The sequence below is a fragment of the Emydura macquarii genome, unplaced genomic scaffold (genome assembly GCF_026122565.2).
Source record: "Emydura macquarii macquarii isolate MOO-44397 ecotype Brisbane River unplaced genomic scaffold, CSIRO-AGI_Emac_v2 contig_3122, whole genome shotgun sequence".
Lineage (NCBI taxonomy): Eukaryota > Metazoa > Chordata > Testudines > Chelidae > Emydura > Emydura macquarii.
Genome location: NW_027133259.1, coordinates 3,995,084 through 4,022,796, shown reverse-complemented (window position 1 = coordinate 4,022,796; position 27,713 = coordinate 3,995,084). Strand labels below are relative to the sequence as shown.

Here is a 27,713-nt window from a genome sequence, read left to right as displayed (position 1 = left end):
ATAGGGGACTACCCTGAGGGAATCGGTACTGCCTAAGGAACAGATCCAAAAAATCCCTGGGATGAGAGTGCTAGGAAATAGCCAAGGGGGAGTGGACTTACTAAGACCCATGTTGTTGGACCCTTGAGAAGATTTCAATACAAGGATTAACAAGCAGCTGGCATAGTCCTGGAAGACTAAGAGAATAGGATCTTAAAAGGTCAGTGTATTCTTAATAGTCCCTTAAGGATGGGGAAATAAACCCCCCTCATGCTGGGAATGCAGATAGCCTGCAGGGCTAGATAACCCTGTGCCTATTCCAGGCTATGTCTCCACTGTTGCTACCATGGTACAGGCATACGAGGGCAGAAAAATGCTTATTAATCTTCCCAAGTATGGACAGGGTCAGAGTATCCTAGGGCAAACAGGGTCTGCATTTCTCAGGACATGGATGTGGTGGTAAGCTGCTGTCTAGTCTCCAGAATCTCTGCTTTCCTTTAAAAACAAGTGTAACCCTTGAGTTGTTATTTCTTAGGACTTACCTTCCTTTGAAAAAAAACTCTATTTATTGGCTGCCAATTAATCCAAGACAGCTGATGTCTTTGTAAAGCCTTGTGTGGACAAGAGCTGGATAAATAATGGATTTTTGTTGTTTGGCTAGGAATTCTGAAGAGGGAAAAAATTGCACTGGGCCAAACAAAATACTTGAGGTTTGATTTGAGACTTTTTAAAACATTTTGACTTTTAAATATTGCTCTTTCAGTTTGAAATAACAGTTTCAATACTCACTCTGAAAATGTCACAACAAAATACTTGAATGAATTTTGCTTTTTAACAGATGCAGTTCAGTAAAATGAATAAATGCACAGTTTCAGTGTTGCTGAATTGGTGCTGCTTCCATCCTCCTTTCCCCCCTCCCTGGAACAAATGTTTAAGGCATGTCCAACTTAGGCTTTATAAAAGCTCTAGAATAGGCCTTTGCCCAGACAAGAGGTAGGTCTATGTATCTGCAGAGATCCTGGAACAAGAGAGCTAAGTGCTGTAAATTGCCCATTAACTATTAGGGCTTGATTTAGATGCCCAGTGATGATGTTTAAACATCAATCATCACTTCTATCTCACTTGTTCCCCAAGTGGGTTGGGGGATGACACAGATCTGCACTAATTACTGTAAATGACATCTAATGTTGTGAGTGGTATTTGGGAGACGGCGCCTCTGTGATCAGAGGCAAAATAGAAGTGGTGAGAAGTCCAGGGATCCTAGCAGAGCCCTGGGGCCTCATAAAGCCCCAGTGGGAGAGCCAGATGGCATGCACAATCTATTGTTAGAGGCATCTAACCCTATTAATTCTGTGGGGAAGACCTTAGAGCACCACCACCTTCTTCCCTCCCCTACCCCCCAAAATCCAACACCTTGACCTGGTTAATGTGAAAAACGGGCAGAGATTTTCTTTTTCCTCTTGGTTGTTTTTTTTTTTTAAACTTTCATGCTTTCCTTCTCCATCATCAAAAACAAAAGGACAAGCACCAATTCTTTTCTACCTTTACAGTTCACCCTTAAAACACTAAGTGCCAATTTCTGAGCTGATTTGTGTCCATGCTTCTCAGGATTCTTCTGTCCCCAGTACCCAAGCCAATCCCTTAGCTTCTCATTAGTTTACCATTAAGTAACTGCCACACATGCTCCCAGCAATCCTCTGCTGATTCATAGACAGGAGCTGATCAGGGCAGGGCATGTCTTCCTATGTGGTTGTACAGTAACTAGCACAAGGGGACCCTCAACTAGATTAGTCTTTTGGGTGCTACTGCAATGCAAATTATTAATAATTCTCTAAATAAGGGCTTGTCTCCATTGACCAGAATAGCTAGCGTGGAATTAAACTATTCTGCTATAGCTATTCCAGAATAACTCCACATGTGGATGCTCTATGCAAGAATAAAAATGGGGTTTTTATTTATTTTTTTATTCCAAATCATAGAGCAGGTAGGGACAAACACAGGTGGCATAAACTTTCATTTCAGTTTGTTACTTCATTGCTAATCCCACATATTCCTGCCACTTCTTTCACTGCTGCTCTTGTACGCTGGATTCTTCTTTTCAGCTCTCCAGATTTCTTTCTGATGGCATTGTGTACTTTCCAAGTACACATTCTCTCTTCTGATTCAGCTTTTCTCCTGAAATGTCCATCAACAGCTCTTCTTCCACCTTCCCTCCTAGCATAACTTCATTTTCTTTTGGTTCACCTTCAAACCATGGTCTTCAAACACGGATGTCCACTCTGATACCATGTTTACCAATTCCGCTTTGCTGTCAGCCAAAAGGGCCAGATCATATGCTAGTTTTCTCTGTCTCCACAGGCTTAGTTCTCCTACCAATTAACTCCATAACTAGGATGAAGTGTCAGTGTTAAAACTGAGGTGGAAATATGCCTATACATAAGCAAACAAAAGCTGGAGCTGTGGGAAGGCAAGGCAAATTCAGGCCCTGAGCCTGTAAGGTACTCAGCATAGGCTGACCCCATTGAGATCAGTGGGCCTCTGTGTGGGCACGGGTCCATATGCATGCAGTAACTTGTAGCATCAGGGCCTAAGACCTATATATTCCGTTCTGTGTAAAAACAATGAGAGTCCTGTAATAAAGCGCTACCACATCAGAATGCTGCCTTTCCCGGCGTCTCTGCATGGGTCCAAAGGACTACACAATGCTATTAAGAATCAAGTCTATATGGGTTTTCCTCCTTTCTCACAGGACCTACAACAGACAGAAGTATTCACCTCTTCTCTTTGCAACACCAAGACACTTCCCACGCAGTCTGCCAGCAACAGAAGCATGCTGCTTCCCCAGATTCTGCAAGACAGAAGGATTTCCCTTCTCCCATGCTGCCAGAGACACAGGGCCAAACTTTTGAAGGTATGAGCCACTGGGTGACTAGACCAGTCACTTCACCTCTTTGTGCCTTATCTGGGGGGGGAGAAAGACATTGATTTCCTTTGTAAAATACTCTTGAGATCTGCTGATGAAAAGAGCTAGGTATTTTATTATTAAGGATGCAGATAGGCATGTAGTGGGATTTTCAAGTGTCTCGGCACCTAACTTAGCGCAGAGGGGGAGGCGCCATGGCCTACTAGATAACGCACCCCACTCAGGATATGTGGGTTCTATTCCTAGCTCTGCTCCTGGCCTGCTGGATGACCTTGGGCAAGTCACTTTAATTGCTCTGTGCCTCTCACTCACCATCTGTAAAATGTAGGTAACGATACTGACCTCCTTTGTGACTTGCTCTGGCATCTTAATAATGGGAAGTGCTATATAAGATTTTGAGGTTGTACTCATTGATTTCCCCCCTCTCCCTCCATGGAAATCAATGGGAATTAGGCACCTAACCACCCATCTGCATCTTTAGGTGCCTAAATACCTTTGAACATTTGTCCATAAAGAGAGAAACCTTTCTCCTGAGTTAGAAACACAGGCATTTATTCTCCCATTCAGATTAAATTCAATGCATTAGGAAGAAAACTAAGGAATCCTATTTACAGTCAGCATTTTCACTAGCACTAATGGGCTGTTAAACTGTATTCTACAGTTCCACCAGTAGGTGCACTGTCTATAAAATACCTTTTTTAAACTAACCTGAGCCATAACTGGCAGAGCATTAAGGATCTTATGATGAATGATCACATCTCGTGTGTCTATAAGCAAGCTCTGTAGCCTAGTCCATATCTGGTACAGAGGAACATGACTGGGACCAGCCTGACAGTCAGCTGATTTTTCTTGTCTTATGATTCCTAGAACAATAATCAGGAGTGGTGAGCACTTCCCACCAGTACTGTGCCATTGTCTACCAATGCGCTTCAGCATTTGTCCCGCAGGGGACATTTCCAGGACTAAAGTCAGTTCAGCCTGTATAACCCACTCACCCTTGCCTTCTCTGCTGAAGTTGTCCACAAAGGGGCCAGCTGTGATGAGATAGCATTTGATGTGGCCACCCATCCATTTGGATCTAGCCTGAAACCACACATTCATCTCACAAGGGCAATCAAGCAACTGCCCAGCTGGGTAATCGTTTTCCGATCTAGCCCACCTCCCTAGTGGCTGAACTGTTGCCCTGGAACCAGAACAAGATCACAAGACTGTAAAATGTCCATGTGTTGTGTTTTTTCTCTGTTTGATGTGGGTTGAAGGATGAGAGGAATTTGGAAAAGAAGGCTGGGTAGGAAGCCCAGGAATGGGAAGTATGACACAGAAAAGCAGGGGAATGCAGGGACAGGGCAGATTTTTTGGGGGGGCGGGGAGGAATAAATCTCAAGATAGCAAGTACCTCATTTTTTTTTTTTAGGGGAAAAAATTAAGTAGCGAACATGGAAATAGGCATACCCACCTCACCCCATGCCCGCAGCTCCCCCTCTTCAACTAACACAACAAAGCTACTGAGGTGGCTCCCTTCATTAGTCTCTCTATCTGTAAAAGTTTGAGTGGGCTAGTGCAATAGTTCCTGTGTGCTGGCTACTCCATATTATGCCCCCTCAGGAGTGTTCATGCAGTGGGACTGAAGTTCAGAGATGAGAGCCCCAGGGGGCATGGTGGTAATCCACACGTCTGACCTGAAACAACTCAGCAACACATTCTCCCCCCAGAGCTCCATGCTCTGCACTAGCTCCCCATTGAATATAGGCCCTGTCCTGACTTTCACAGGGTTGACGGTAGCTACCTGGGAGGCCATGTCTCTTGCCGTGATGAAGATACCCATGCCAGTTACATTCCACTGGAACTAAGCAGCTCTCAACCACTAGGAGGGGCCTTGTCAAGACAGACATTTCAGTGGCTAAACCTAGACTACAGCCCTCACTCCCCCAAGAGACAAGCATGCCCGTGGACCTCACTGCATTCAGAATTGAATGCAAAACTCCCCTCTGAACTAGCTTACCCTCACTAACTCCTCACAGCACTGTGCACCTACAACAAATAAACAGACTGTGACCTCCTCCAGCTTTTTCTCCTACCAAGGGGGAAGGAAGAGAGATTGGTGAGATTTGCTATTTTAAGTACTTCAGGGCTGTGGATACTATAATGATGGGCAAGTGTGGGGATAAATAGAGAGAATGTTCCCCTATGGAAACTCATCTACTACGTTAGAGCTAAGGGAAGGAGAGACACATTTTAAGTACCTCTCCTTTTTACTTAGGGGGGAACCCATCCCCTCTCTGGCCCACACCAGTGGTGCTGTATGAAATACCAGCTCTAGCTACACAAGACTCACTGCCCTCCTCCATGCTGCCTTTCTGCTAGTTGTGTCGCAGAGGGTCCTGTTGCGCTGCATCTGCACAGACTCCGCTTCCCTTTCACTCCTGTGCTGTTCCTGGGTTCCCTCCAGCTTTTCTTTTCCACCACAGTGTACGCTGCGTGGGATGAATTATTACAAACACCACTCCTTGGCCCTGTGGGTGTGTCCTCTGTCTCCCCTCTTCACAGAGTCTTCTCTCCCTGTTCTGGGCTGGCTGATAATAAATGAAACCTTCCCCCTGTACTCTCCTAAGGCTCCCAGCAGGGTGTATCACTGGAGAGGGGGATTCAGCCCTTTCAGTCGAGGTGCTGTGTGCGCCAAGCAGGAAGACTCAGGTTAAAACTGAAACACTTTATTAGCATGTTAGCAAAATCTGAGAGGAGATGGTGTCTGTCAGAGGTGGGTACGGTATGTCTACACTGCAATTAAACATCCGTGGTTGGCCCACATTATTGGGCTCAGGCTAGGGTGCAGTTTAATTGCTAGTGTAGATACTCAGGCTGGAGGTTGGCTCTGTCTGGAACCACCCCTCCCTTGCAGGGAATCAAAGCTCAGGTTCTAGCCTGTGTCTGAGCATCTACATAGTCACATAGCCCTGGCCCATGTCAGCTGACACAGGCCAGCCATGGGTGTTTAATTGCAGTGTAGACATACCCTGAGATCCCAGAACAGGCCTTTCCCTTGGGGTTGGGGTTTCATCACTTTGCCATCACTGTCCATTCTTGATCTGGTGCCCAGTTTCTACATACGTAGCAGGGACAGAGAGCTGGGCTCAGGAAATTCACATTTTACCATGCCCATACTTCCTACTCCTCTCTAGGACAGTGAGGCTGTAGGAGCTGTGTGGTTTTTAACCTTTAACTTTCCAGACATGAGAAAAGCAGGTTCTTTTCTTTCCTTCACAATATCATTCCCGTCTGTCACCACTCTCACATGACTGCTGCTTGAACGCCTCCGTCTGCTACTCTTTAAAAACTGGAGCTGCATCAAAGTTTCAGCAGAGGGTCTTTAGAAAGAGGCATGAGCTGTCTGGAAGCAAAACATGTTTGCAAACAATCTGTGTTAAAATGCCCCTACACATCACCCCAGATACCTCCCATGTCCCCTAGTGATTTCAGAATGCAGCTCAAAATTACCCTTGAGGTTTTCATTACCCCCTACACCCTTCCATAAATATTCTAGCAACCTCACTGATGTGCTCTCTAACCCCTTCCAGGGACCTAGCTAATATTACTAGTATTAATATTACTGTAACATTCTAGTCTCTGCCTTGATGTATGCAGACTTGCCCCTGAATATCCATTCAGAATGCTGCTACAAAGATCCTTTTCCAGCTCTGTCACTTTGACGATGTACCCCTCTTCAAATCCCTCCACTGGCTACCTCTTCTCTGCTGTCAAACAGAAGCTGCTTGTCTTCATTTTCAAGTCCCTTCATGGCCCATCCCCTCCCTCCCTCCCACTGTCATTTACTATTGAAAGTTGACTCCAGACTAACCAAGTTTTCTGGTATGTCCAGGAGACTCCCATTTGCAACCAATAAGCCCCTGACTCCCCATTTATTGTTATCTCTCTCTCCCTCCCTCCCTCAAAAAAATAACGTTACTCAGGCCAGACTCATATGCATCAGCCCCTCTCTGAGTCAGTGAGAAGGACTGATGCACCTGTAGGGCTGACGCACAAGATTATGGGTAATCTAGATGCCCTCTGCTTAGCGACCACCAATGGGAGTGTGAGAGGTGGGGTCAGACAGGCTCAGTGGCCAATGGCAGGGCAGGGGGATAGATATTAAGTGTGGGGCTGCAGGCTTGGTGGCACAGGGTGGAGGCAGGTGGAAGGGCATTGATCTACGTTAAGGAGAGGTGTAATTGCGGCCCTTCCTCCCTGAACGCTGCCTATGGCCGAGTTTATTAGAGCCCTACCAGGGCGGGCCCCATGTGGATTGGGGTATGCGACTCTACTTGCTTCACTGTGTGTTCTACAGACTACGAGGCACTAGAGGGGAAGATTGAACAGGGGTGGTCGTGAGGGGGCCAGGGGATGGCAGTGGGTGTGTTAGTGGGGCTGGAGGGGAGCAGTGGGGTGTTGGGGAGAGGGGGGAGCAGGATGGTTCCTGAAATTAATTTGAAAATGTTGGTCCGTGTGGTACACTCCTGCCTCCACTCAGCCCCTGGTGCCAGCCTCCATCGCCCACTTGTTAAATTGTCAGACAAGCACCTCGGTGCTTTTCTCCCATGCTGCCCCCACACGTGGAAGAAACTCCCCACAAACCTCTGCAAAATGAACTCAGTTCTTCTCCTTCAAAGCTCTCTCTTGCTGTGTGGCCTACAAAAAACCTGACTATGTTTAGGCCGCTGGTATGCTGACACCACTGCCTATCACGCCAACCAATATTGTGTCCTTGTGCTCCCATGTCAGTCTGTTTTCACCTGTTGTCTCTGGTCTTATACTTAGATTGTAAGCTCTTTAGGGTAAGGATTGATTTTTTGTTTGTTTGTTCTGTGTTTGTACAGCACCTAGCACAACGGGGTCCTGCTCTATGACCAGTGCTCCTACATGCTATGATACTACTAATAACCTAATACTTACAAAAATAATTCCTAGGGACAATTATCCAGATATTGGTTATTCTAGGCCAGAAGGTTATGTGGTCATTCCTGCTGATTTCAGCTTATTCTTTAATAGAAACATCTTAATTATTAAACCCTCAAGAAGTCTGGGCCCTCAGACAAACTTCTGCATGTATGTTCTTGATTATTTGAATATATAGAGATCCATGTCACAAAAGCCTGCAATCTTCCATCCCTAAATCCATCCCCTTCTTCTGCAGGTTCCCTCTACCTGCAGTTGTTTTTGGGGGGAAGATAGTAGGCTCTCTAGTGTATTCAGGAAGTATCTCTTTCACTTCCTGGAGAATTGAGAGACATGGGGCTATCTTCCATAAGTCATCTCTTTTCTCTCCTATGGGAAAGGAATTCAGGGCTTCTCCCTTGTCTGTTTTCTCCACTCATGACCCTTGATCACACGGCTCATGGTGGATTTAGGGTAGTTGCACACACAAATTATGTTCATGCAGTATTAAGTATCTATTGTTACAAATGAAGCCCTAAAAACTGAGCGAAGATTGCCAAGATTGCATTATGCCTATTGCAGTGTAATATTGGCAGAGGAGCAGATGCAGAGTTGGAAGCCCCAAACTGAATTCTAGTCCTACCTCTTCTGCCTTGCTTTAATAATAAGGTGTTCTTCCGGGCTGGTTCAGCCAGACTTACAACCCGAGGGTCTGGCAGATTATTTAATTAGGTTTCACAACATCTCTTCTCAGACAAGTAAATGGCATTACCCCCATTTTGCAGAGAGAAGTTATTGTTAGTGAAGTGCTCAAGGTTACACCCAAATCAGAGCCCAACAAGGCTTACAAAACAGTTCTCCAAACTGCCAGGTCCACAAGTGACTACCTTCACTATGGCCCCAACCTTCAGGTTCAGCTCAGCTGTGCGCCGCACATGACCCAGGCCGGTAGGGGCAAAGGTGGCTATGAACCTCCTGTCCATGCTCTTGATCTCGGATGCAGTGTGTTCTGTTAGTGTCCTCTCAAGCTCCCAGCATGCCACCTTTGTCAGGGCTGACGTAGGACCACCAGTGCTGGGAGATTCCTCGGCAGCAGGGGAATCCTCGTTGACCGTTTAGACTTAAAGCCGGCCTGCTTTGCACTGTTGGAGTGGAGCAAACAATTGGTACTACTAGGGCCAAGGATCTGAAAAATGAGATTCCCTTTTTCACAGAGGTACCCTGGAGTTAAATGAATGCCAGTTTTGCATTGAACTGGATGACCTCAGGAGGCACATGGGAAGGCAGTTCCTAAACGTGACTCATGAGTGCTGGTGGTCAGACCACGTACAGTGTGTGTGTGTGTGTGTGTGTGTGTGTCAGTGCTCCTACGGGGACGAGTTCAGCAGCAGCATCCCCAGGCAGATGCTACTCTCTGCATGTGCAGTTTCTATAAATCACACATTGCTTCCAAGCTATTGTGCAAGATGAAGGAAGGGGCAGAGGAGAGGCTGACCAGCGCTGCGTTTGTGGCCTCAGACAATGGGCCCTCTGTGGTGGGTGACACATAGAATTGCCGCGGGCTAGCTAAAACACGGGATGTAGTGACATGCCCTGGGTCCACTGAACACATTGAGCCAGGCCCTCAGGGTCCACTGAGCTGTGCTTCGCACAGGACCCGAGGGGCGAAGGTGGCTGTGAACCCCTTTGATCCCGGGGCTAGTTTGGGCTGTTGTAACTGATGACTGTCTGCAGTGGCCCACAGGGCTGCACTAGCACCGTGGACTAGGTCTGATCCTGAGAGTCAAGACTATAACACTTTAGGTAAATTACTTAATCCCTCTGCACCTTTGTTTCCAGAACTGAAAAAGGCCCCACAGCATAGGCCAGAGCAGCTCCACCTTGCACTCCTGTTCTGTTCAGGTGCTTATGCCACGCTCATTGTCACCGTAGTACCGGAGCCCCTTCCAGCAGTGCATTAAGCACATTCATTAAGATATATATTATATGCGTGTTCCTCGTCCTCTCCCCGGGGGGAGAAACGTGTGCAGTGGAGTGTCTTGTTTCAGTGTTGTGTTTTTAAAGCCCCTATAGGATTTGTGACAGCAGGGAAAACCCAGATTGCCCTAGCTACATCTCCCTCAGCCTTCGATCTGCTATGCCCCTGACACATCCTAGATGCCCCCTGCTCTGAGGGGGGAGAGAGCCTCCGTGAACTGGGCATATTCCCTTGCATGTGGCTTATGGCTGCCTTATGGCCCTTTTGGGCTAGCCTCGTTGGTGTAGCCATTAATCTGGCTCCATGCGTTCTGTTGGGGTGTGCTGGTTTGTTAGTATGCACGCACCTTATCAATGGCTCCTGAGACTAGGCATTGAAAATGTCAACCTAAAAGGAATTTGCCAAAGTTATGAACAGCAAGGGGGGGGGGGGGGTTATAATGGAAATTGCATTTCAGCCTTCATCATAGCACGCATTGTCACATGTGCTATTCTAAGGAGGACCCATAGAACAGATCACAAACCACCCAGCTGCCAGGACTGTGGGAATAACCTCTCCAACCCAGACCTCAGATCTGCTATCGCTTCGTTCATCTAACAGTGGATTACTCCAGAATCAGAGTACACCACTTGACTGTTCCTGTAAGGGAGTGAGGGGGTTGTGTCATGCTCTGGGCTTTTATCTTACCTTCATAGAGAGAGGTTAGATGAAACTGAAGGGAAATCCTAAGAATTCCCATCACCTCCAGGTTTTTATTTGGGTCACATGACAGCTGTATTACACAACTTTCATCTCACTATGAAAAGGTCATGCACACTCATTCCCAAATGTGGTCCCTGCTGGGGGCATGAACCTGGAGAGTTCAAGATCTCACTCAGAGTGGGGAGGAAAGATAGGATAACCGAGAGTATTGGGAAAAGAGATTTTATTTCAGAGACATTATTAATCCATTCATTGATCTGTTTTAGGTACTTCTAAAGTGCCTTGGTATCAGTGTGGTTTCTAGGAACCAGTAGCACAATAGGAAGCTAGAGTAGTCTAAAAAGCACCATTAAACTGACAGAAGGATCTGAGCACCTGATGGGAACTAACACCCTTTGATGGACTGGGACCAGAACATCGGACAGTCTCCTAGGAATTTCTGTTTAAATGAGGAAATTTTACCTTCTACCAAGGTTTTTCCACTGGTAGCTAAATATGATCCAGAGAGCGGAGACAAATGGTAGAGAAGCTACTAAGGAGGAGACAGGTTATACCCCATCTGGAAGAGTCCATATATTCAGCTCTCTGGGAGCAGGCTTTCCGTATCTCGGTGACCTCTTAGATTTACATGTACCGCTCTTTCCTGAATTCTGCTTGTGAAGCTGTGTCCCCCTAGTAGAGATTGAAGTCCTGCTGCAAGAGGAACATACACTGTAACTTCTCCATAAGCAAAGAAAAGGCAGTGCCCAGATCGCCCTTCTAAAGTTAGATGATCACAAACACTAAGGAAAGGACTGGGTGTGAGGAAGCTAATGATTTTAGCTGAATGGCAGTAAACAGGGGAAATTAATCCAGTCTGGGGCACAAAGGAAATTCCAAAGACACTGATGACAGTGTCTTCACTGGAGTGGTGAGCAACCTTCGCGGCTCTGTCAATGTTTCCTGAGCCCTAAGATCGCACCAACTCTGCATACAACTTTAAACAAGTTTACAGAAAGATTTTAAGCAGAAATAAATGCCCAGTTATTTTTAATGTATAGAGCACTGTTAAGTGTACACAGCACTTTACAAAGTACATAGAAGGACAACATATGCTCTGAGGACTGCAGGGGTAGGAGTTTCCAGTAAGAAAAGGGACCCTGCTTCGCTGAGACCAAATTCTGGATGCCAGGGTTTTCCTTTGGGTTGGTCTCATGCCAAGAATTGGGAATTGCTGGCTTGAGTCCATTAATCGGCTGCAATGCTTTGATTTATTCAGATTCATAACAGAAAAGTGCCATTCACAAATGTAAATGATTCCAAAGGAATGAACAAGCAGCCCCCACCACTGAATTCTGGAGCGCTGTCTCATCAGCCATGCAGCAGGCATTTACCGAAGTTCAGTAGGGTTCCTTCATCAAATTCGGATTTGAAAAGATCCGACCATTAAACGTCAGTCAGCTCGCGCTGAACATTGGCCTAACCTGTGAGTCTGCAAACCAAAAAGCGCGTATGCCCTTTGAAAGTATGTTGAGCCAATGAATCCTGGAGCTTCTGGATCCATCCAGAATCCGGCTGACTCTCTGGGTCAGATTTCTGGACCATTTGTTGGGAAATAAAAACCAAAACCCTCATTGGTCTGAACTCGTCCAGGGAAAATACTTGCAGTTGCAAGTGAAAGCCTCAGCTCTTCTGCAGCTGCAAACAAAGAAATCCGCTACACGAAGTTCCTCCACATCCCTGAGCAGCTGGAAGCAAAGGCCCCTGCTCCTCCAGGAGCTGCAAGCAAGTTCCCTGCTCCCCTCCAAGTATCACATTTTTAAATACAGTCAGATAATATTTCATCATCTGTTGAGTGTCAAGAAGTGGCTCCAGGCTCCCAAAGCGTTCTGAGCGCATGGAGTTTCACAGCGCTAGCTGCAGAATGAGCCCTTCACAAGCTTCCCTGGCCAGCAGCTGCTCAAACTCTGGAGCTTTTGTGCACACAGGAGTTCTTTATTCTCCTGCCCCCAGACCCTCCATCGGCTCTCACCAGCACTCCGCCCTTCCCCTGACGCCGTGGAGCCAATTACAGAAATAAGAAGCACACCACAGAACTAATGCATCTTGTCTAGTCCTAGCTTCTAGGATATCCAGCCACACTGGATAAACACATCAGCTTGATACTTTTGCTAAAGTAACTAGCACTAATCAAACAGTCAAAAATATTACAGTTTAAATGTTTTATCATGAGTCTTCAGTGTTAGCACCCTAAACAGAGGAGCAGGGCATCTCTGCCTGTTTGCCTGCAGTCACGCAGTTATTAGCACTATGCTAGGTGACGCTCTGAAGTCACTCTTCACAAGAGTAAGTGCTACGAACTTTATAAAGTTACAGAGAGGAGAACTTAAAATTCTGCAAAAGTGAGGGGCCACCAGCCAGCTGCCAATTGTGTGCCACAATCTTCTAAGCTGCAGATGTGACCCGGAGCCAAATTACTGCTTGGCATGTTTACCTTCACTTCGGAATTCAATTATTTGGAAAAGAACAGAACCAACAGGAAAATTGGCCCTGCCAGCTCTGAGATTCCAGACTGATCGATGTCCCAGCACACAGCTCCCTGGCTCCCGCTGCTCCATGACCCCCAACATTGCCTGTCAGCCCAGGAATGTGTTCCATCCTCCTCTCTGATTCAGCCACCACACTCCCCATCGTTGCAGATATTTCGTGTGCCTGCATGGCACCATACTTGCCCAGGACCGAGTCACCGCTGCTCCCTACCACACGTGCACTCTCTGATGTGACACTAAGTATGAGTTGCGGCTGAAGCTCTTTCCACACTGCGCGCATTTGAAGGGCTTCTCTCCAGTGTGGGTCCTGCGGTGCCGGATCAGGGTGGAGTTGTCGCTGAAGCTTGTCCCGCACTCTGCGCACTTGTAGGGCTTCTCTCCGGTGTGCGTCCTGCGGTGCTGGACGAGGTGGGACCTCTGGCTGAAGCTCTTCCCACACTCGGGACACATATAGGGCTTCTCTCCCGTGTGGGTCCGGCGGTGGATGATCAGCTTGGAGCTCTCACTGAAGCATTTGTCACAGTCCGTGCACTTGTAGGGCTTCTCGCCTGTGTGCAGCCGCTGGTGTGCGATGAGGTTGGAGCTGTCGCTGAAACATTTCCCGCACTCGGGGCATTTGTAAGGCTTCTCACCCGTGTGGAAGTTGGCATGTCTGATGAGCCCTGAGTTCTGGTAGAAGTTCCTTCCGCATTTTGCACACACGTAGGGCCTCTCTCCTGTGTGGTTCCTTTGGTGCTGCACGAGATGCGTGCTTTGGCTGAAGCTCTTCCCGCAGTCTTTGCATTGGTAGGGTCTCTCCCCCGTGTGGATTCTCTGGTGCTGGATAAGGTGCGAGCGACGGCTGAAGCTTTTCCCGCACTCGGTGCAGACGTAGGGTTTCTCGCCCGTGTGGATCCGCTGATGGCGGATGAGGTCTGAGCTCCGGTTGAAACTCTGCCCGCATTCAATACAGATGTAGGGCTTCTCTCCCAGGAGAGTTTTCTGGTGAACGATGGTGTCTTTGCGTTTCCTGAAGCCTCTGTCACAGCGAGTGGGTTTTTCCTGTCTCGCCTCAGGAGAATTTATCTCCTGCCTCACACAGGCTTTGTCCTGGTCAGAACTCGGAGAAACGTCCCTTATGAAAAAGTCTGATAACGTCCGATGGGGTTCCACTGTCTTGGGACCTTCCTGCTGAGGATTCTGCTCCTCATTTTCATTCATGTTCCCATCACCTGCTGGAACAGAATGAGAATCCAGACATACAGCACCCTCTGCTGTTCCAGTCCTGGGCTCTCCCTCTCTTCACTGCTCTGCCAAAGCATTTCATTTCTCACCTGTGCCTCCCCTTGCTCTTCCTACGGACCCACACCTGTCACCACACCTCAGTCCTGATCTGCAGCTGTGACAGTCCTGCTCTCTCTCTCCCCTACCCCACATATTCCCTCCAGTAGCCCATACCCTCAGAGGACGAGGACGAGAGCCTGATCCTGTTCTAGTTTACACCAGTGTCATCCCAGTGATTTAGTCTGAGGTGCTCTGGATTTACACTGGTGTATGCGAGAGAAGAATCAGTCCCACAGAATCCAGGCTCATGAAGCAGGACAGGTTGACTGCAAACCGTGGGATTAGGGCAGCTACACTGGAAGCAGCTTTCCCCATCATCTCTTCTCTCCTGCTCTGAGAAGAATGGGAAAGAATTCCCTTCATGGACAGCATATCCTGGATCCCACGCTTCCCCCATTCATAAATCCCCATTCATCACTTTCTGGTATCATGGGATGTGTTCAGTTCTCCCTCGACACCCTTTCACTTGCACAAACCCTGTCCCCCTAAAGACTTTCAGATGAAGGAAGGGGAAAAAGGAAGACGAGAAGTAAAATAATGAAGGCACGGAGGGAGGCGAGTTTAGAGAGATGAGACAGAGGCCATTTAAAAAAAAAGGAGCAAGATCTGCTGAGGAAACAGAGCAGAGACAAACAGGAGGAAGAGAGACAGAAAAAGCAGAGGGGTCTGAATCCTGGGATCCTTGCATCCTCGGCCCTAGGCCAGCGTGGAACAAGCGAGTTTTAGCAGTGCTACCTGCTAGAGGGAGGTGCCGCAAAGCAGCATTTAGCCCTCCCCAGGGACCTCTCCCCTTACAGTGAACTGGAAGCACTGGGGGCTACATCAACAGTAAATCCACCAGGCGACCCACCTGCCTTTATTCACCCCCACCCTTTGTGCAACTGGAAGGGGGGGGGCCCTGCAGGATTGCAGCAGCAGCACAGACAGGGCTGGGTTTTTGTGGGTTTTTTTTGGTTTTTCTTTCTTTCCTAGAGCAGGTCCTGGCCCAGCTTTCCATCCCCCTTCTCCGCTGCTGCAAGGTCTTGCCTCTCCGCTCTTGTTTCCTCGCCCCCCTCCCCGGGAGCTGCATTTCCACCCGCTCCCATTCCTGCAGCTTCTCCCATCCCTGACTCACCTCTCCCACTGGCAGCACAGCCTGCGCTGTATCTGGTCCCCTTATGCTCTCTGGCAGGGGCGGGGGAGGGAGCGGTGGAGGCAGGAGGGAGGCAGGCGCTGTGGACCCTAGGTGCATCCCCAGCCCTGAGGGGCAGGCAGCCCAGGCGCCAGGGTGATGGGCTGCTGGGAAGAGGAGGAAGTCCCTTATGGCTGCAGTCCGCCCAGCGGTCTCACACCCCCTGCGTGTAAACACTTCCTGCTCCGCAATAGGAAATGGGGGAGTGTGGCTGCGAATGCTCTATGGTTGTAACCCTTTACTCGCAGCCCCAGGCCAGAGGCAAGCAGCCCTGGCATCCCCGAGAGAGCTGAACCCAGCAGACAGGCCCCGTCTTCTTGGTCTTTTTGCTTTTCTTTTAATCCACGAGATTTTTTTAAAAAGAAAAATCACCTGTGCCTGGGGTTTGCTTGCTGGGTTTTGAGCACTGAGGGGGAATCTCCCTTTCAGCCAGTCACCAGAGCCCTACGATACACTGCTGGGGGGACACTGCTGTCCCCCTTTAACTCTGAGCAGTGCCTCCCTGTGCATTCCTCCCACGCCTCTCCTCTGTTCCCGTCCCAAGGACTTCTACTGCTGCCCCTGTGCTGCTATCTGACTGGCCTGGACGCTGGCTCCTGGCCAGGCACCTTCCCTTAGATATTGTCCCCGGAGTAGCTCTCTGCTAAGGGAGATGCTGCCTCGCTCCTTTCCCCGGGCCCTGCCTCCTGCTCACGCCTTTCCTTCCAATGTACACTGCTTCCCTCCCCAAACAGTCACGGGCCAGCTCCCTCCCCTGACACTCTGGCTGGGCCTCTCAGGACACTGCCTGGGCCTCTTAGTCCAGCAGCTGGAGAGGTGGAAAGAGAGAAGCACATCTGGTCCGGAGCTGGCTCCCTGCAGGTTGGAGAGATGCATAGACTCCTGGGCCCCTTCTCTCTCCTCATTTGCCAAACTTTGGTCCTCACCCCCCTGCAGCAGCAAGTGGGGGATGAGGGAGCAGGAACGAGCTGCCTCGGCAGCTGACCCTGAGCCATCTCCCTGCCCCCCAGGCCGCCCCCGCTTCCCCATTTTGCACAGGCGGCAAGCGGCACGGCAGCCTTTGCCACTGGCAGCCAGGGTTGCAGGCCAGCGCCTGCAGATCGGACTCCCAGCACCAGCATCTAAAGACTGAAGCTGGAACTTCAGCGTCTGTTGGAGCTCAGCCAGAACTCCCAAGCTGTCAGGAACTTCTCATGAGACTGTGGGAAGCAAGGAAAAATACCTAAATATCCCGGGACTGATGAAAATATCATTCGAGCTGGCGAATTCCTGTCTTCCTCCCCACCCCGTCCAGCTTCCTACCCTATTCTTGTTCTCCCCTTCGTGTTGTCCCGCAGTCTCCTGTCCCCCAGGTGTTTCCTGTATTCACCTGCCTCTATATTCTCCCTCACTGTCTCCTACTTTAACATCTCATTCTCTGCCACCCCATTCCCATGCACCCCTCACTTTCCTTGTTGCAATTCTTCAGTCTCCCTCCCACACGCGATATTCTCCTGTTGCCTTAACCACTCTCTACATCCCACATTCCCTTTCACACCTAGTGTCCTTCTGCACCCCATGTGCCCCTGACCAGTTAAGTCTCCTCCTGCACCCCACAGTCCTCTATGTCTCAATCTTCCTCTTATGCCCCATGTTCCCATCCTCCTCAGACTCCTTCTGCAGCACAAATTCCTCTGTCACCCCTGTAGCGATTACAGAGACCCAGCACACCATGCTTGGGATGAACACAACTCAAGACTGTCTTTATTTCTGTTTACACTAACTCTTACCTTCTTGCTCTCACACCACACACCACTCAGTCTGCCAAGGACTAAAATGCTTCAATCAAACTAAAGTCATTGTGCTCAACATAGAGGTATGCAATGGACAGTGATATACAGGAAGTCAGCATAGATGATCTGATGGTCTCTTTTGGCCTTAAACTCTACAAAGCTACTGCCCCCACATTCCCTGTCTCTATTGTTTTCTGTCTAGAAACCAGCAAGGACCCAGCAGGTGCCCATTTTCCCTGAGGGCAACCAGGGATGTACCACTGGAAATAGGGTGACCAGATGTCCTGATTTTATAGGTATAGTCCCAATATTCAGAGCTTTTCCTTACATAGGCGCCTATTACCCCCCAGCCCTGTCCCAATTTTTCACACTTGCTATCTGGTCACCCTAACTGGAAACAACAGAAGATAGCCATCTTTAGCAGGGCAGACTCATAAAAATACAAAGGCTGGAGTCCTTTTTATTATTAGCATAGGTCATGAATACAATTTTATAAAATCAGAAGAAACCTTGAGTGTTTCTTCAGCTAAGCAACAGAAACCCTATGCACTTATGAAAAAGTGTGGTGTGTGCAAAATAATCTAACAGAAAATTGTAACTTTTGCCCTATTTGTTTTCATGGTGAAATAAACAGGTGTTTTCAGTCTGTTTTGGCATCTCCCAGGACTCAGCTGTGAACCTCCAGCAGCTCATCCCTGAATCTGCCCAACCTCACCAGTTATTGAGGAGGAGAGAACAGGTGTCCCTCTGACAACTGAGACAGGAGCAAGAGGCCATCTTCAAAGATGAGGTAAATCCATGGTAAACCATTCTGAATATCTAGACATAACAGGGCACTTATTTGCGGTAGCTGTGTTGGTCTCAGGATATTAGAGACAGAAGGTGGATGAGGTATCTTTTAGAGGACCGTCTTCTGTTGGCGAAAGAAACAAGCTTTTGAGCATACACAGAGCGCTTCTGCAGGTCTGGATTCTTCACTGACCTGAAGAAGAGCTCTGTGTAAACTCAAAAGCGTGTCTCGTTCCATAAGAGAAGTCGGTCCAATAAAAGATATGACCTCACTCACCTAGTCTCTCTTGTTGTCATTCCCAAAGGACACAATCAGGGTGAGGAATCTATTGTGGGTGGTGCTGTGAAAACACGTTGCAAGTCGGTCCCTGCTGGAAGGAGCTTACAGGATTGCCACTGTGGAAGGACTGAGTGAGTTGGAGGGGAACCCACTTGACTCTTGCCCGATATGCAGATTGGGACTGGCTTGAGGCCTGGGACTGGTCAATACCTATCTGTGCAAACTGGGTTGACACGGATCCCCGGGCTGGGGATAAGCATGGAATGCCAGGGTGACTGTTCAACTGCCGTGAGGGTTTCATGCCTGGTTCATTCCAGAGGCAGAGAGAGGAGGGGGCTGAGCCCTGGACTGGTCAGTGTGTAACTCTCCCAAACCAACTGGCCCCAGAGGTTAGCGATGGGGATCAAAGAATCTCAGGGAGGGACTGGAGACCGATTAATTTAATGTCTCCTCCCAGCCCCGCCACCCTGGACTGAATTCCCCACTTACCCTCGGAACTTGGGGGAAGGGAATGGGGATTTCAGGCCAGGCTAGGGCTTGGTTCCCGCGGTGAGAAGTGAAGCCCAGAAGGGGATGATCCCATCAGCAAAGCAGGGTTTGTTTGTAAGGCACGAAGCCCTGGGAAGGGGCTCTGTAAGGAGCATCTGGGTGTGGAAGATTAGGGTCCAGATTCTGGTCCCAATCTGACCCCTGTATGCCGTGAAGGCCATGTTATAGTTACTATGCTGGACTAGGGAGCATTCTCCTGGCGGAAGTGGGAATGGGCTCACTTGTAGTGCTGTGAGGATTCTGGGTTGCCCAGGAAAATTATAGCAGCTGCTAGAACTCCTCAAAGCCACCTTTGCCATCTCTCCTCTTGGGTTATGCTTTCTGTACAGTACCTCTCCAGAGGCACAGGCCAGAATCCAGCCCCAGGGATCCGCACACAAAGTGGCTTCACGCCTCCGAGAGTTGGGTTCCTGCGAAGGTCTGGAATCCGCTTCCCACGGGAGCAAAGGAGAAAGTGAGAAGCGGCGACAAGAGACGACAAAGACACTGCCCACAGATGTGAGCGGGAACCACTAGGTGGGGGTAGAGTCTAGAGAGAGCACGAAGAAGAGCATCCGAGCGATACCTTGCTGTCTTTATTGTACAAGCGGCTGGTTTCACTCTGATGGGAGATGGTGGCTATGTGAGGAATGGACATCCATGAGACTGTTACAGTAGGAAATGGGGAGAAAGTCCTCGGGGCATGGGCTACAGCTGGAGAAAAGTGGGGGGGAGGGGGGCAGAAAAGGCAGAAGGCCGGTGCCCTGTTACGGGGGGATCTGGCCCAGATCCCCCAAGGCGTTTAGGTACCTATCTCCCACTGATTTCAATGGCAGTGGATTTGAATGGCACCTAAATACCTTTGAGGATCTGGTCCCCTGTCCCTGCGTTGAGAAGCACTGAAGAAAGGTCCCCTCTGTAGGAAGCCCTGCATTCAGGGCAGCTTCCTGCCGCACTAAATTTCCCTGTCTTTCTCCCAGGAGTTGGGTTCCTCCCCAGAACTGAACTGTCCTTTACAACTCCACTTCCCTTGAGATCTCAGCGCTTCCTCAGCCAGTGGGAATCCAGCTCCGGAGAAGGCAAACAGCATCGTCTGCTCAATGGATTTCCAGAGCGAGGGGAGGTCTCCAGAGCAGCTAGCCAGTGAGGATGGGGCCCAGTTCCATATCCACCAGGCAGATGAGATCAGAATCTGTGACCGCTTCCTCCTAGGAAACTGTCCGGAGGGACGTGGCTGCCCGCTCCACCACACCCGCTACCCCTACCACTGGCAGTTAAGGCGGCGTGACGACAAAGCCTGGCAGAGTTTGAGTGACGCAGCTCAGCAGCACCTGGAAAACCTCTACTGCAATGTTAACAAAAGCCATGCCCGGTTTTTGGACAAGTGAGTGATGGGAAAAGGCCAGTCTCAGCATTGCCCAGCAGGGAGGTGCTGTAAGGAACAGCCCAAGAGAACTAGCTGCGGTGAGGTCACTTCAGCACAGCTCCTAGGACTGCCCAGCAGGAGACAAGGAAGGGAACGGGCGCAGGTGTTCTAGTTTTCCCTCACACGGGCTGAGTCTTCCCTTACAGGAGGAACTCTTGGGAATGGTAAAGGAGCTCTGGCTGTGTAGAGCTTCCAGTTATGCTCCAAGGCCAGCCCCTCTCAGCTGGGGGTGCTGAACAGAAGAGTTGCACTGGCTGTGGGGTGCACAGTTTCTCCAGTCCCAGTCTCTCCCAGCGGAAAGCATCATAGTGGATGGTGGAGGAGTCCTGGCTTGGGGAGACCACCACTGCTGCAGGCTCACTCTCCCGGCAGTACACGTACTCATAACTCTTTATTTATTTTTCTTCAGAAGCAATAATTCTTCTGGGAAACTTGCCCTGGCTTCCTTGGAAGTGATAACCTCTGAGACCTATGACAAAGGGAGGCGCCTTTCCAACACCTGCGATCCACAGCAGAATCCCCATTTCCCCACACAGTGGGCAGTGTTTTGGAAGAATGGCGATAAATGGATAAAATACGAGGAGGTGAGGGGAAGAGGATGATGATGTTCTGGCTGGTGTGAGCTGTCTCCTCAAATAATGCTTCGCTGCCATACATGCAATGCCAGAAGGTTGGTGAGGGAGGTAACTGCAGAAAGACTGGTCCAGCCACTAGAAGCTGCAGAAGAGAAAGATGTTGCATGGACTCTAGTGAGATCAAAGAGGCCAAGAGTTCATGGCTTACACGTACAGAAGTTAGATAAAAAACCAATACTCTTGCTGGAAGGTTGCAACCAAACACTACTTTATTTCTTAGAATTCAGAATAACACACACTAACCCCAAACAGAGAGACACACAGAGATGACCTCAGTGCTTCTACAGACTGGCTGATGCCAGGTCCAGGTGCATGCGTAGCCAGGGGCTGGGCAGACACTTCCTTCAGTTCCTCTCCTTTTGTAGATCAAAGGGCTGCCCAAGCACAGTGGAGCTAGGATGACCCTACCTCCTCAGTGGGGGGGTAGGAGAAGGGGCAGGAAAGCTAAGGCCCAGGCAGCCAGTTTAGCTGCTGCACTTCCTTCCCCTTCAGTAGCTGTACCAGTGGTAGGGTGCTTGTCCCATGTATCCCCCCACACCTATACTAGCACATAGATGATGTGAAGGAGGGCTGTTCCCAGCCCTCCACCCCACCCCCACACCTCCTGCCCATCAATCTGGGGGAATGCCTGCTTGCCTGCTCCCTCCCTTCTTGCTGAGTATCAGGGGGAGGAGACATTGCTCCTGGTCCTGACCCTATGAATGCAGGATATTCCGGATGAGGAGTGCTTGATCCTGTCCTGCCCCACCTCAGGCTGTTGTTTTGGGGGTGAGAGCGAGGGGCTGGTACAAGCACCTCCCTCTCCACAACTGCTGAGAAGTTTCTCTCTGTGGCCTCTTCCTGAGGGATTCCTAAGGGGGCGCCTTCTCAAAGCGCAGGGACTGAGTTTGTTACCTCGTGGAGGGGAGCCTCCAGAAGCCCCTATATAACACACACCCCCAATTCTTTTTAATCATATTTATACTGGGTATTTCTAACCATGGCTTCACTCTATTCAAAGCAAGGGCCAGGGATACAACAACCTTCTCGCTGTAGAGCGGGTGACTAGAAGGAAAGATGAGAGCAGTGGGCTGAGAACTAAACCTTGTGGGATTCCTTGCATGAGATGCCATGGCACAGAGGGGCTCTTGCTTCATGGATAGGAGTGGAACCATGGCAGGAGGGAACCAGAGATGTCTGCATAGCTATGAACACTGTTCAGGAGAATACAGCTCTACAGTGTTAATGCTGCTCTGAGCTCAAGGGCGATACGGATGAGGAAAGACTAGGCGGCAGAAATTAGGGTGTCTTGTGGGGGGGGGGGGTTGTTTAGGTTTTTTTTGGTGCCTAGAGAAGAGTTGCTTTTCTGCGATGGCTAGAGGAAAACCCAGATAAAAACTGGACAAAGAAGATCTTGAGTAAGGTGGTTGGAGAGATGAAGAGTGCGGATTTCTTCAGCAGTTTGCTGAGAAAGGGAAGGTTAGAGACAGGACAGAGGTTTAGAGTGCGAGGGCCGAGAGAGTCTTGTGCAAGTCTTGGTCTAAGCCCAAACCTTCGGTCAACCTAGTTACATTACCCGGAGTGCGAAAAATTCACACCCGCTGAATGACTTTGTTAAGCCAGCCTGAGCCCTGATGTAGACACTGGCAGGTTGACCGAAGAATTCTGCCTCTCAAGAGTGGATTGAGTACAGCAGCCTTTGCTGTGACAAGTGTCTACAGTGTAGCAGGGCGCTGTCGAGCTGGTAGCATAGACATACTCTAAGAAGGGGATGGATGAAGAGAGATTTGGAAGTGTTGGGGACTGTAGCAAAGGCACAGGAATGATAATGGGAGAGAGCCAGGACTAAAGGAGAAGCAAGTGAGTGAAGAGAGACCGAGCATTCATATGTACAATGACTGCCCTCAACCATCTGGAAAGTGTAGGGTGGTATTTTTCCACTGAAAGGGCAGAGTACTACTGTGGGAGCACACCTGATTTTTCCCTTTATCCTCTTTATCCTAACAGTATGTCCCTATCTCGTCTTCTCTCTCTGCCCAGCCCATCTTCAGTGATCTCCTCTCTGCCTTTGAGGAGGGCAAGGAATTCCACAGCTTTGAGCTCCGGGGCACACACTACAGTGTGGATTTGAAGAGGTTTGTGCAACATAACATGGAACGGGGATACGTTCGCCACATCCAGCACCGGCCTTCCTACCGCTCACTCCTCAGCATGGTGCCATACCTGCAGTATGTGACTCTACTGGCAAAAATGCTTCTACAGGCATTTCAACAGCATGTGGCGAAAAATAAATTTTCCCCTCTCGTTATCTCCTTAGGATGGTCCCAAGTAAAGCCAGTACACCCTCCTGTCCTACTCTTGACATCCCTGGGGAAGATCCCATGGATGGATACCATGGTCCATACCCCGCGGCTTGGATTCCACAGCCCACTATTGATCAAGCTTTCTTGCAAATGGAGGTGACGCCATCCGAAGCTGCATACCGCTCAACTTGTGTTCTCCTCCACCAGTCTCTTCCAGAGGATGAGTTCCTGGTGCTTGCAATTTACAGGATCTGGAACGAAGATCTCTGGCAAAGATACACCAAGTAAAAAGAAAAGCGGATGTTGTTAGAGAGGGACATGAGATCAGTCCTGGCGTGTGAATTGCCGTGTTAGTGCCCAGGGTTAAACATCCTACTCTCCTCAGGGGCTGGGAATATGAATGTGCAGCTATAGGGTGTCATTCCTACACAAAGAGGCAGGGACTGTGAATGCCAATGCCATCAAAGGAGTGTGAATCCTAGTGTTAGCACCACAGAACTCACTGTGTTAACAGAGAGTCTCAGACTCCTAAATACTGATATGGTCCCCATTAGCATAGTATTTGAGCACCTCACTATAGTTAATGTACTTATCCTCGTAATACCCTGTGAGACAGCCAAGTGCTGTTAATCATGTTTTATGGATGGGGAACTGAGGCCCAGATCCACAAAGATATTTAGGCTTTTAGCTTCCATTGATTTTAGTGGAAGGTAGGAGCTAAATACCTTTGTGGATTTGGGCCGAATGACTTCCCCAACATCATACAGGAGGTACGTGGTCGAGCAAGTCCACAGTTTGAGACTAGCATCTTAAACACTGGACCATCTTTCTTTCCTTGTGAATAGGAATACTGCTACCAGTCCACTAGTCTGTGGCTCCTGCTACACTTAGAGACTGACAGCAAAAATCTTACTACTGTTGCCCTGGGCTGTGGATCCCAGTGCTCTAAAAAAAACGTATTTGCTCGTTAATAGGTACTTCCTTGTGCATTAGTTGGTTGCTTCTGCTACACCAGAGTGTGCTTATTTGGGCACTGGGTGAATCCTAGTGCACTGCTGTATGTACAAATTGTGCATATTGGTGGGTGAACAGCTGTGCATTACTGGGTGCTGCACTCATGTAGGAGTGTGTATTGTTGCATGTATCTTGCTTATTTGAACAGGATAGCTTTATTAGTGTCAGTGCATGGATTTTGTGGGTAGATGATTATTTGAGTGCTTCTGAGCTTTCAGCTGGAGAGCTAGAGGCTGCACCCTGGCTCCATGGATTTCACTTATCTTTTGAATAAGAAAGAGTTGAGGGATGGGGGGAAGGATTATTCTTCCAGGTTTTCCTGTGGACTTTCAGCATAACCCCCTCCCGGCAGAAACACTAACCTTCTCCTATTTCTCCTTTGCTCCCAATTCAGTCGGAAGAAATTCATGACCTGGGGACGAACAAAGCTTGAGAAACAACATCTGGAGAAGCACCTCTTCTTTGGAACCTCAGTCAGAAATGTGGAGTCCATCTGCAAGACAAACTTCAGCCACTTCCTCCCGGAACAGCACAGCCCTATCTTTGGCCAGGGCATTTATTTCTCACTGAGAGCGGATTATTCCCACAGATACACCCATGCAAACAAAGGCGGGCTGCGCCACATGTTCCTGGCCAAGGTTTTGGTGGGCAAGACTGTGGCTGGGAGAGCACATTACCGCCGGCCCCCAGAACAGGATCCCAGTGGGCAACTCTTCGACTCATGTGTCAATAGTGTGACCAAACCCCAGGTGTACGTGGTCTTTGACAACTTCCAATGCTACCCCTATTTTCTGATCCATTACAAACTTCTCTCTGACCCTGTAGTGCTGTACGGCTGACAGCACAAGGAGGAGGGGCTTTTCTGCTCTCTCCGAATCATCTGTATTGGAGAACGAAGGGGTTTGGTTTTGGTCCTTCACATTCCTTTGACCTATGCTCCTTGTAAAGGAATTTACAGCCTGTTCCTGGGAATCAGAGAGTGCTGGGTGCACCTACATTTAGGCTGGGATTTTCAAAGGAGCCTAAGGGAGTTAGGTACCCAACTCCCATTGAATTTTAATAGAAATTTGGCTCCTGACTCCAATTTAAGTTCAATGGGAGTTGGATACCTAACTCTTAAACTGGGATTTTCAGAGGAGCCTGAACCCCCTCAGTATATGGAAAAACATACCCAATTCATTTCCATAGCATTCCTCTAACAACTTGGACTTTACCCTGGTCGCCTCCAATTCATTTCACCAGCCATCTAAATAAGAATGAGTGCATAGGTTGTCCTCTGTGGATTCCTCTAAAACATCATTTCTTACATTGGCCAGAAGGAGGCACTGTTGTATGAAATGAAGCCATTCTGTCTCATCCCTATTTCTGGTGGGGCTTGTGAACCATGATGTGTTCCACAAATACGTTAAAAAGGCTGCCCTTCTGTTCCTATGATATATCAACACCCTCCTCTCCCTAAGAACATTCCCCCCTGAGTTATCCATAAATAATGACTGCTGTTCAGTGCTGCCAGCTCTTCATAGAAATGTTGGGGGGTGATTGCTAAATTTTCTCGTATTAAAATACTTGTTACTAGAACAGCTTGACTTGTTGGTAAGGGGTTTGCCTGAATTATTAAAACTAGTGACGTTAACTTAACAAAGTGTGTGTGTGTGTGTGTGTGTGTGTGTGTGTGTGTCAAATTGACTTCTGCATCTGATGTGGGAAGGCCACAGACTGGGGATTGTCAGCATTTTTAGTGGATCAGGAGTTGTTCCAGGCAAAAGTGTCTCATACCATCCTCCCCTTGATGCTGGAAAATCTCCCTGATTCTCTTGCACTGGCCCCTCCTACCCGATCCACAAAAACCTCTAGAAAACAGCTAGTTTCAAGGAAGTAGAAGCTGTCCATTTTTTTGTGGGTTGCCTTGTTTGCCCCCTCATTAAAATAGCCTCCTTCTAGAGTTTAATTTAATCGGCCAGATTCTGATTCCCTTTACTCATGCTGTGTTCCTTATTCTATCACTTCAGTGGGATTAATTGTGGATTCAGGCAAGTCATGATCACTGTAATCTAGTCTGATCTCCTGCATAACACAGGCCATTGGACTTCCCTGCATTGAACCTCACATTTCAGCTCCAATAGCTGTGATTGAACTGAAGCACGTCTTAGAAAAACATCCAATCTTGATTTTAAAATGGTCAGAGATGGAGAATCAACCCCAGCTCTTGGTCAATCGTTCCAATGGTTAATTACCCTCGCTGTGAAAAATCTGCACCTTATTTCCAGTTTGAAAATGTGTCTAGCTTCAACTTCTAGCCTTTGACTCTTGCCATTCAGTTGTCTGCTGGCCAGAAGAGCCGCCTTTTATCAAATTTCTATTCCCCATGTAGGTACCCATAGGCTGATCAAATCACCCCTTAACTTAAAAAAAACACAATTGAAATAGATTGAACGCTTTGGCCTAGAGTCACAAAGAAATGTAGGCACCTAGAAAATCATTGTGATTCACAAAGCTTGAGTTAAGTGCCTAGGCTCCCTAGACAATGCATGGGGAGAGAAAGGCAGCTCAGACTGGGATTCACAAAACCAGCAGACTAGGTGGCTCCCTGCCTAAAATAGTCACTGGGAGCTGCCCAGGTGAGGGGTGTGTGCTTGGTCCCACCCTTCTCTCTGAGAGAGACACCTAAATCCAGGATGTAGGGAATGCCTCCCTCTGCTTGGGATTCTCAGCTGCAAACTCTGTCTTGGTGTTAAGCACCACAGTTTTAGCAAGAAACTGAGGGAGGAGATGTACCTCTCTCATAACTTTTACCCTAGTGGTTACAGTACTCACCTGGATGTGGGAGATCCCTGGTTCAAGACCTCCTCCCCAGGGGGGGAAGGGATTTGCTACCTTTCAGGTGAGGAATATGGGGCATTTTTAATGTGGGGCTTCCTCAATGTCTCCTGTTGAAGCTGTTCTACTTTGGAGTAAATAATGAAAGAATCATTGGGCCAGAGAGGCTGACACTGCTGGTTAGAGCATGCACCTGCGAGGTAGAAGACCCAGTCTCCCTGCTGCCATGACATTTTTATCCCCACAGTATTGTCTAGTATTGTGCATGTTTCACACAAACTGCTGAACTTCTGGTCAGATCAGAACTTTTCCTTTGGAAAATGTTGAAGTGCTTCCTGTCAGTAAAGTCATTATAATGTTTCTGACTCCAAATATTTTGGAAGCTGTCTGCAAAACATTTTGAGATTTCGCCTTTTCATCCCCATTTGTGACAAAAACAAATGTCAGAATTTCTTGGGGAACAGAAATTCCATTTTACAACCAGCTCTAGTTTCTAGCCCTCATAGTTGCAAAGAAAAATTAGAAAATTTGACCCAACTGCACGACAAAGGCTCAGAAACCAGAAAGCAAATAAAAAGAACCCCCCATTTATTATTTGAAGATCACATGATTTTTAAAGCCAGTCTCATAATGATTG

General features: G+C 48.5%; 2 protein-coding genes and 1 long non-coding RNA gene across 5 annotated transcripts; 2 read left to right on the top strand and 1 right to left on the bottom strand.

Moving 5' to 3' along the window:
* LOC137141880 (uncharacterized) lies at nt 1-5,910 on the top strand. 3 transcript variants are annotated; one of them, XR_010916759.1, is made up of 3 exons: nt 1-199; nt 2,729-2,890; nt 4,673-5,910. It is a non-coding gene; the product is annotated as an uncharacterized lncRNA (long non-coding RNA). The 3 variants fall into 3 exon arrangements; XR_010916761.1 differs by lacking the exon at nt 4,673-5,910 and adding an exon at nt 4,317-4,582; XR_010916760.1 differs by lacking the exon at nt 4,673-5,910 and adding an exon at nt 3,770-4,220.
* Nucleotides 5,911-11,542: 5,632 nt separating this feature from the next.
* LOC137141845 (zinc finger protein 436-like) lies at nt 11,543-14,245 on the bottom strand. Its single transcript, XM_067530933.1, has one exon. It carries the CDS (start codon nt 14,237-14,239, stop codon nt 13,247-13,249), a length of 993 nt encoding a protein of 330 aa, XP_067387034.1. The 5' UTR covers nt 14,240-14,245; the 3' UTR covers nt 11,543-13,246.
* Nucleotides 14,246-19,788: 5,543 nt separating this feature from the next.
* Nucleotides 19,789-25,708, top strand: LOC137141910 (protein mono-ADP-ribosyltransferase TIPARP-like). Its single transcript, XM_067531015.1, has 5 exons — nt 19,789-20,286; nt 20,741-20,912; nt 22,983-23,170; nt 23,260-23,529; nt 24,654-25,708. Exons 1-5 carry the CDS (start codon nt 20,003-20,005, stop codon nt 25,096-25,098), a joined length of 1,359 nt encoding a protein of 452 aa, XP_067387116.1. The 5' UTR covers nt 19,789-20,002; the 3' UTR covers nt 25,099-25,708.
* Nucleotides 25,709-27,713: the final 2,005 nt, after the last annotated feature.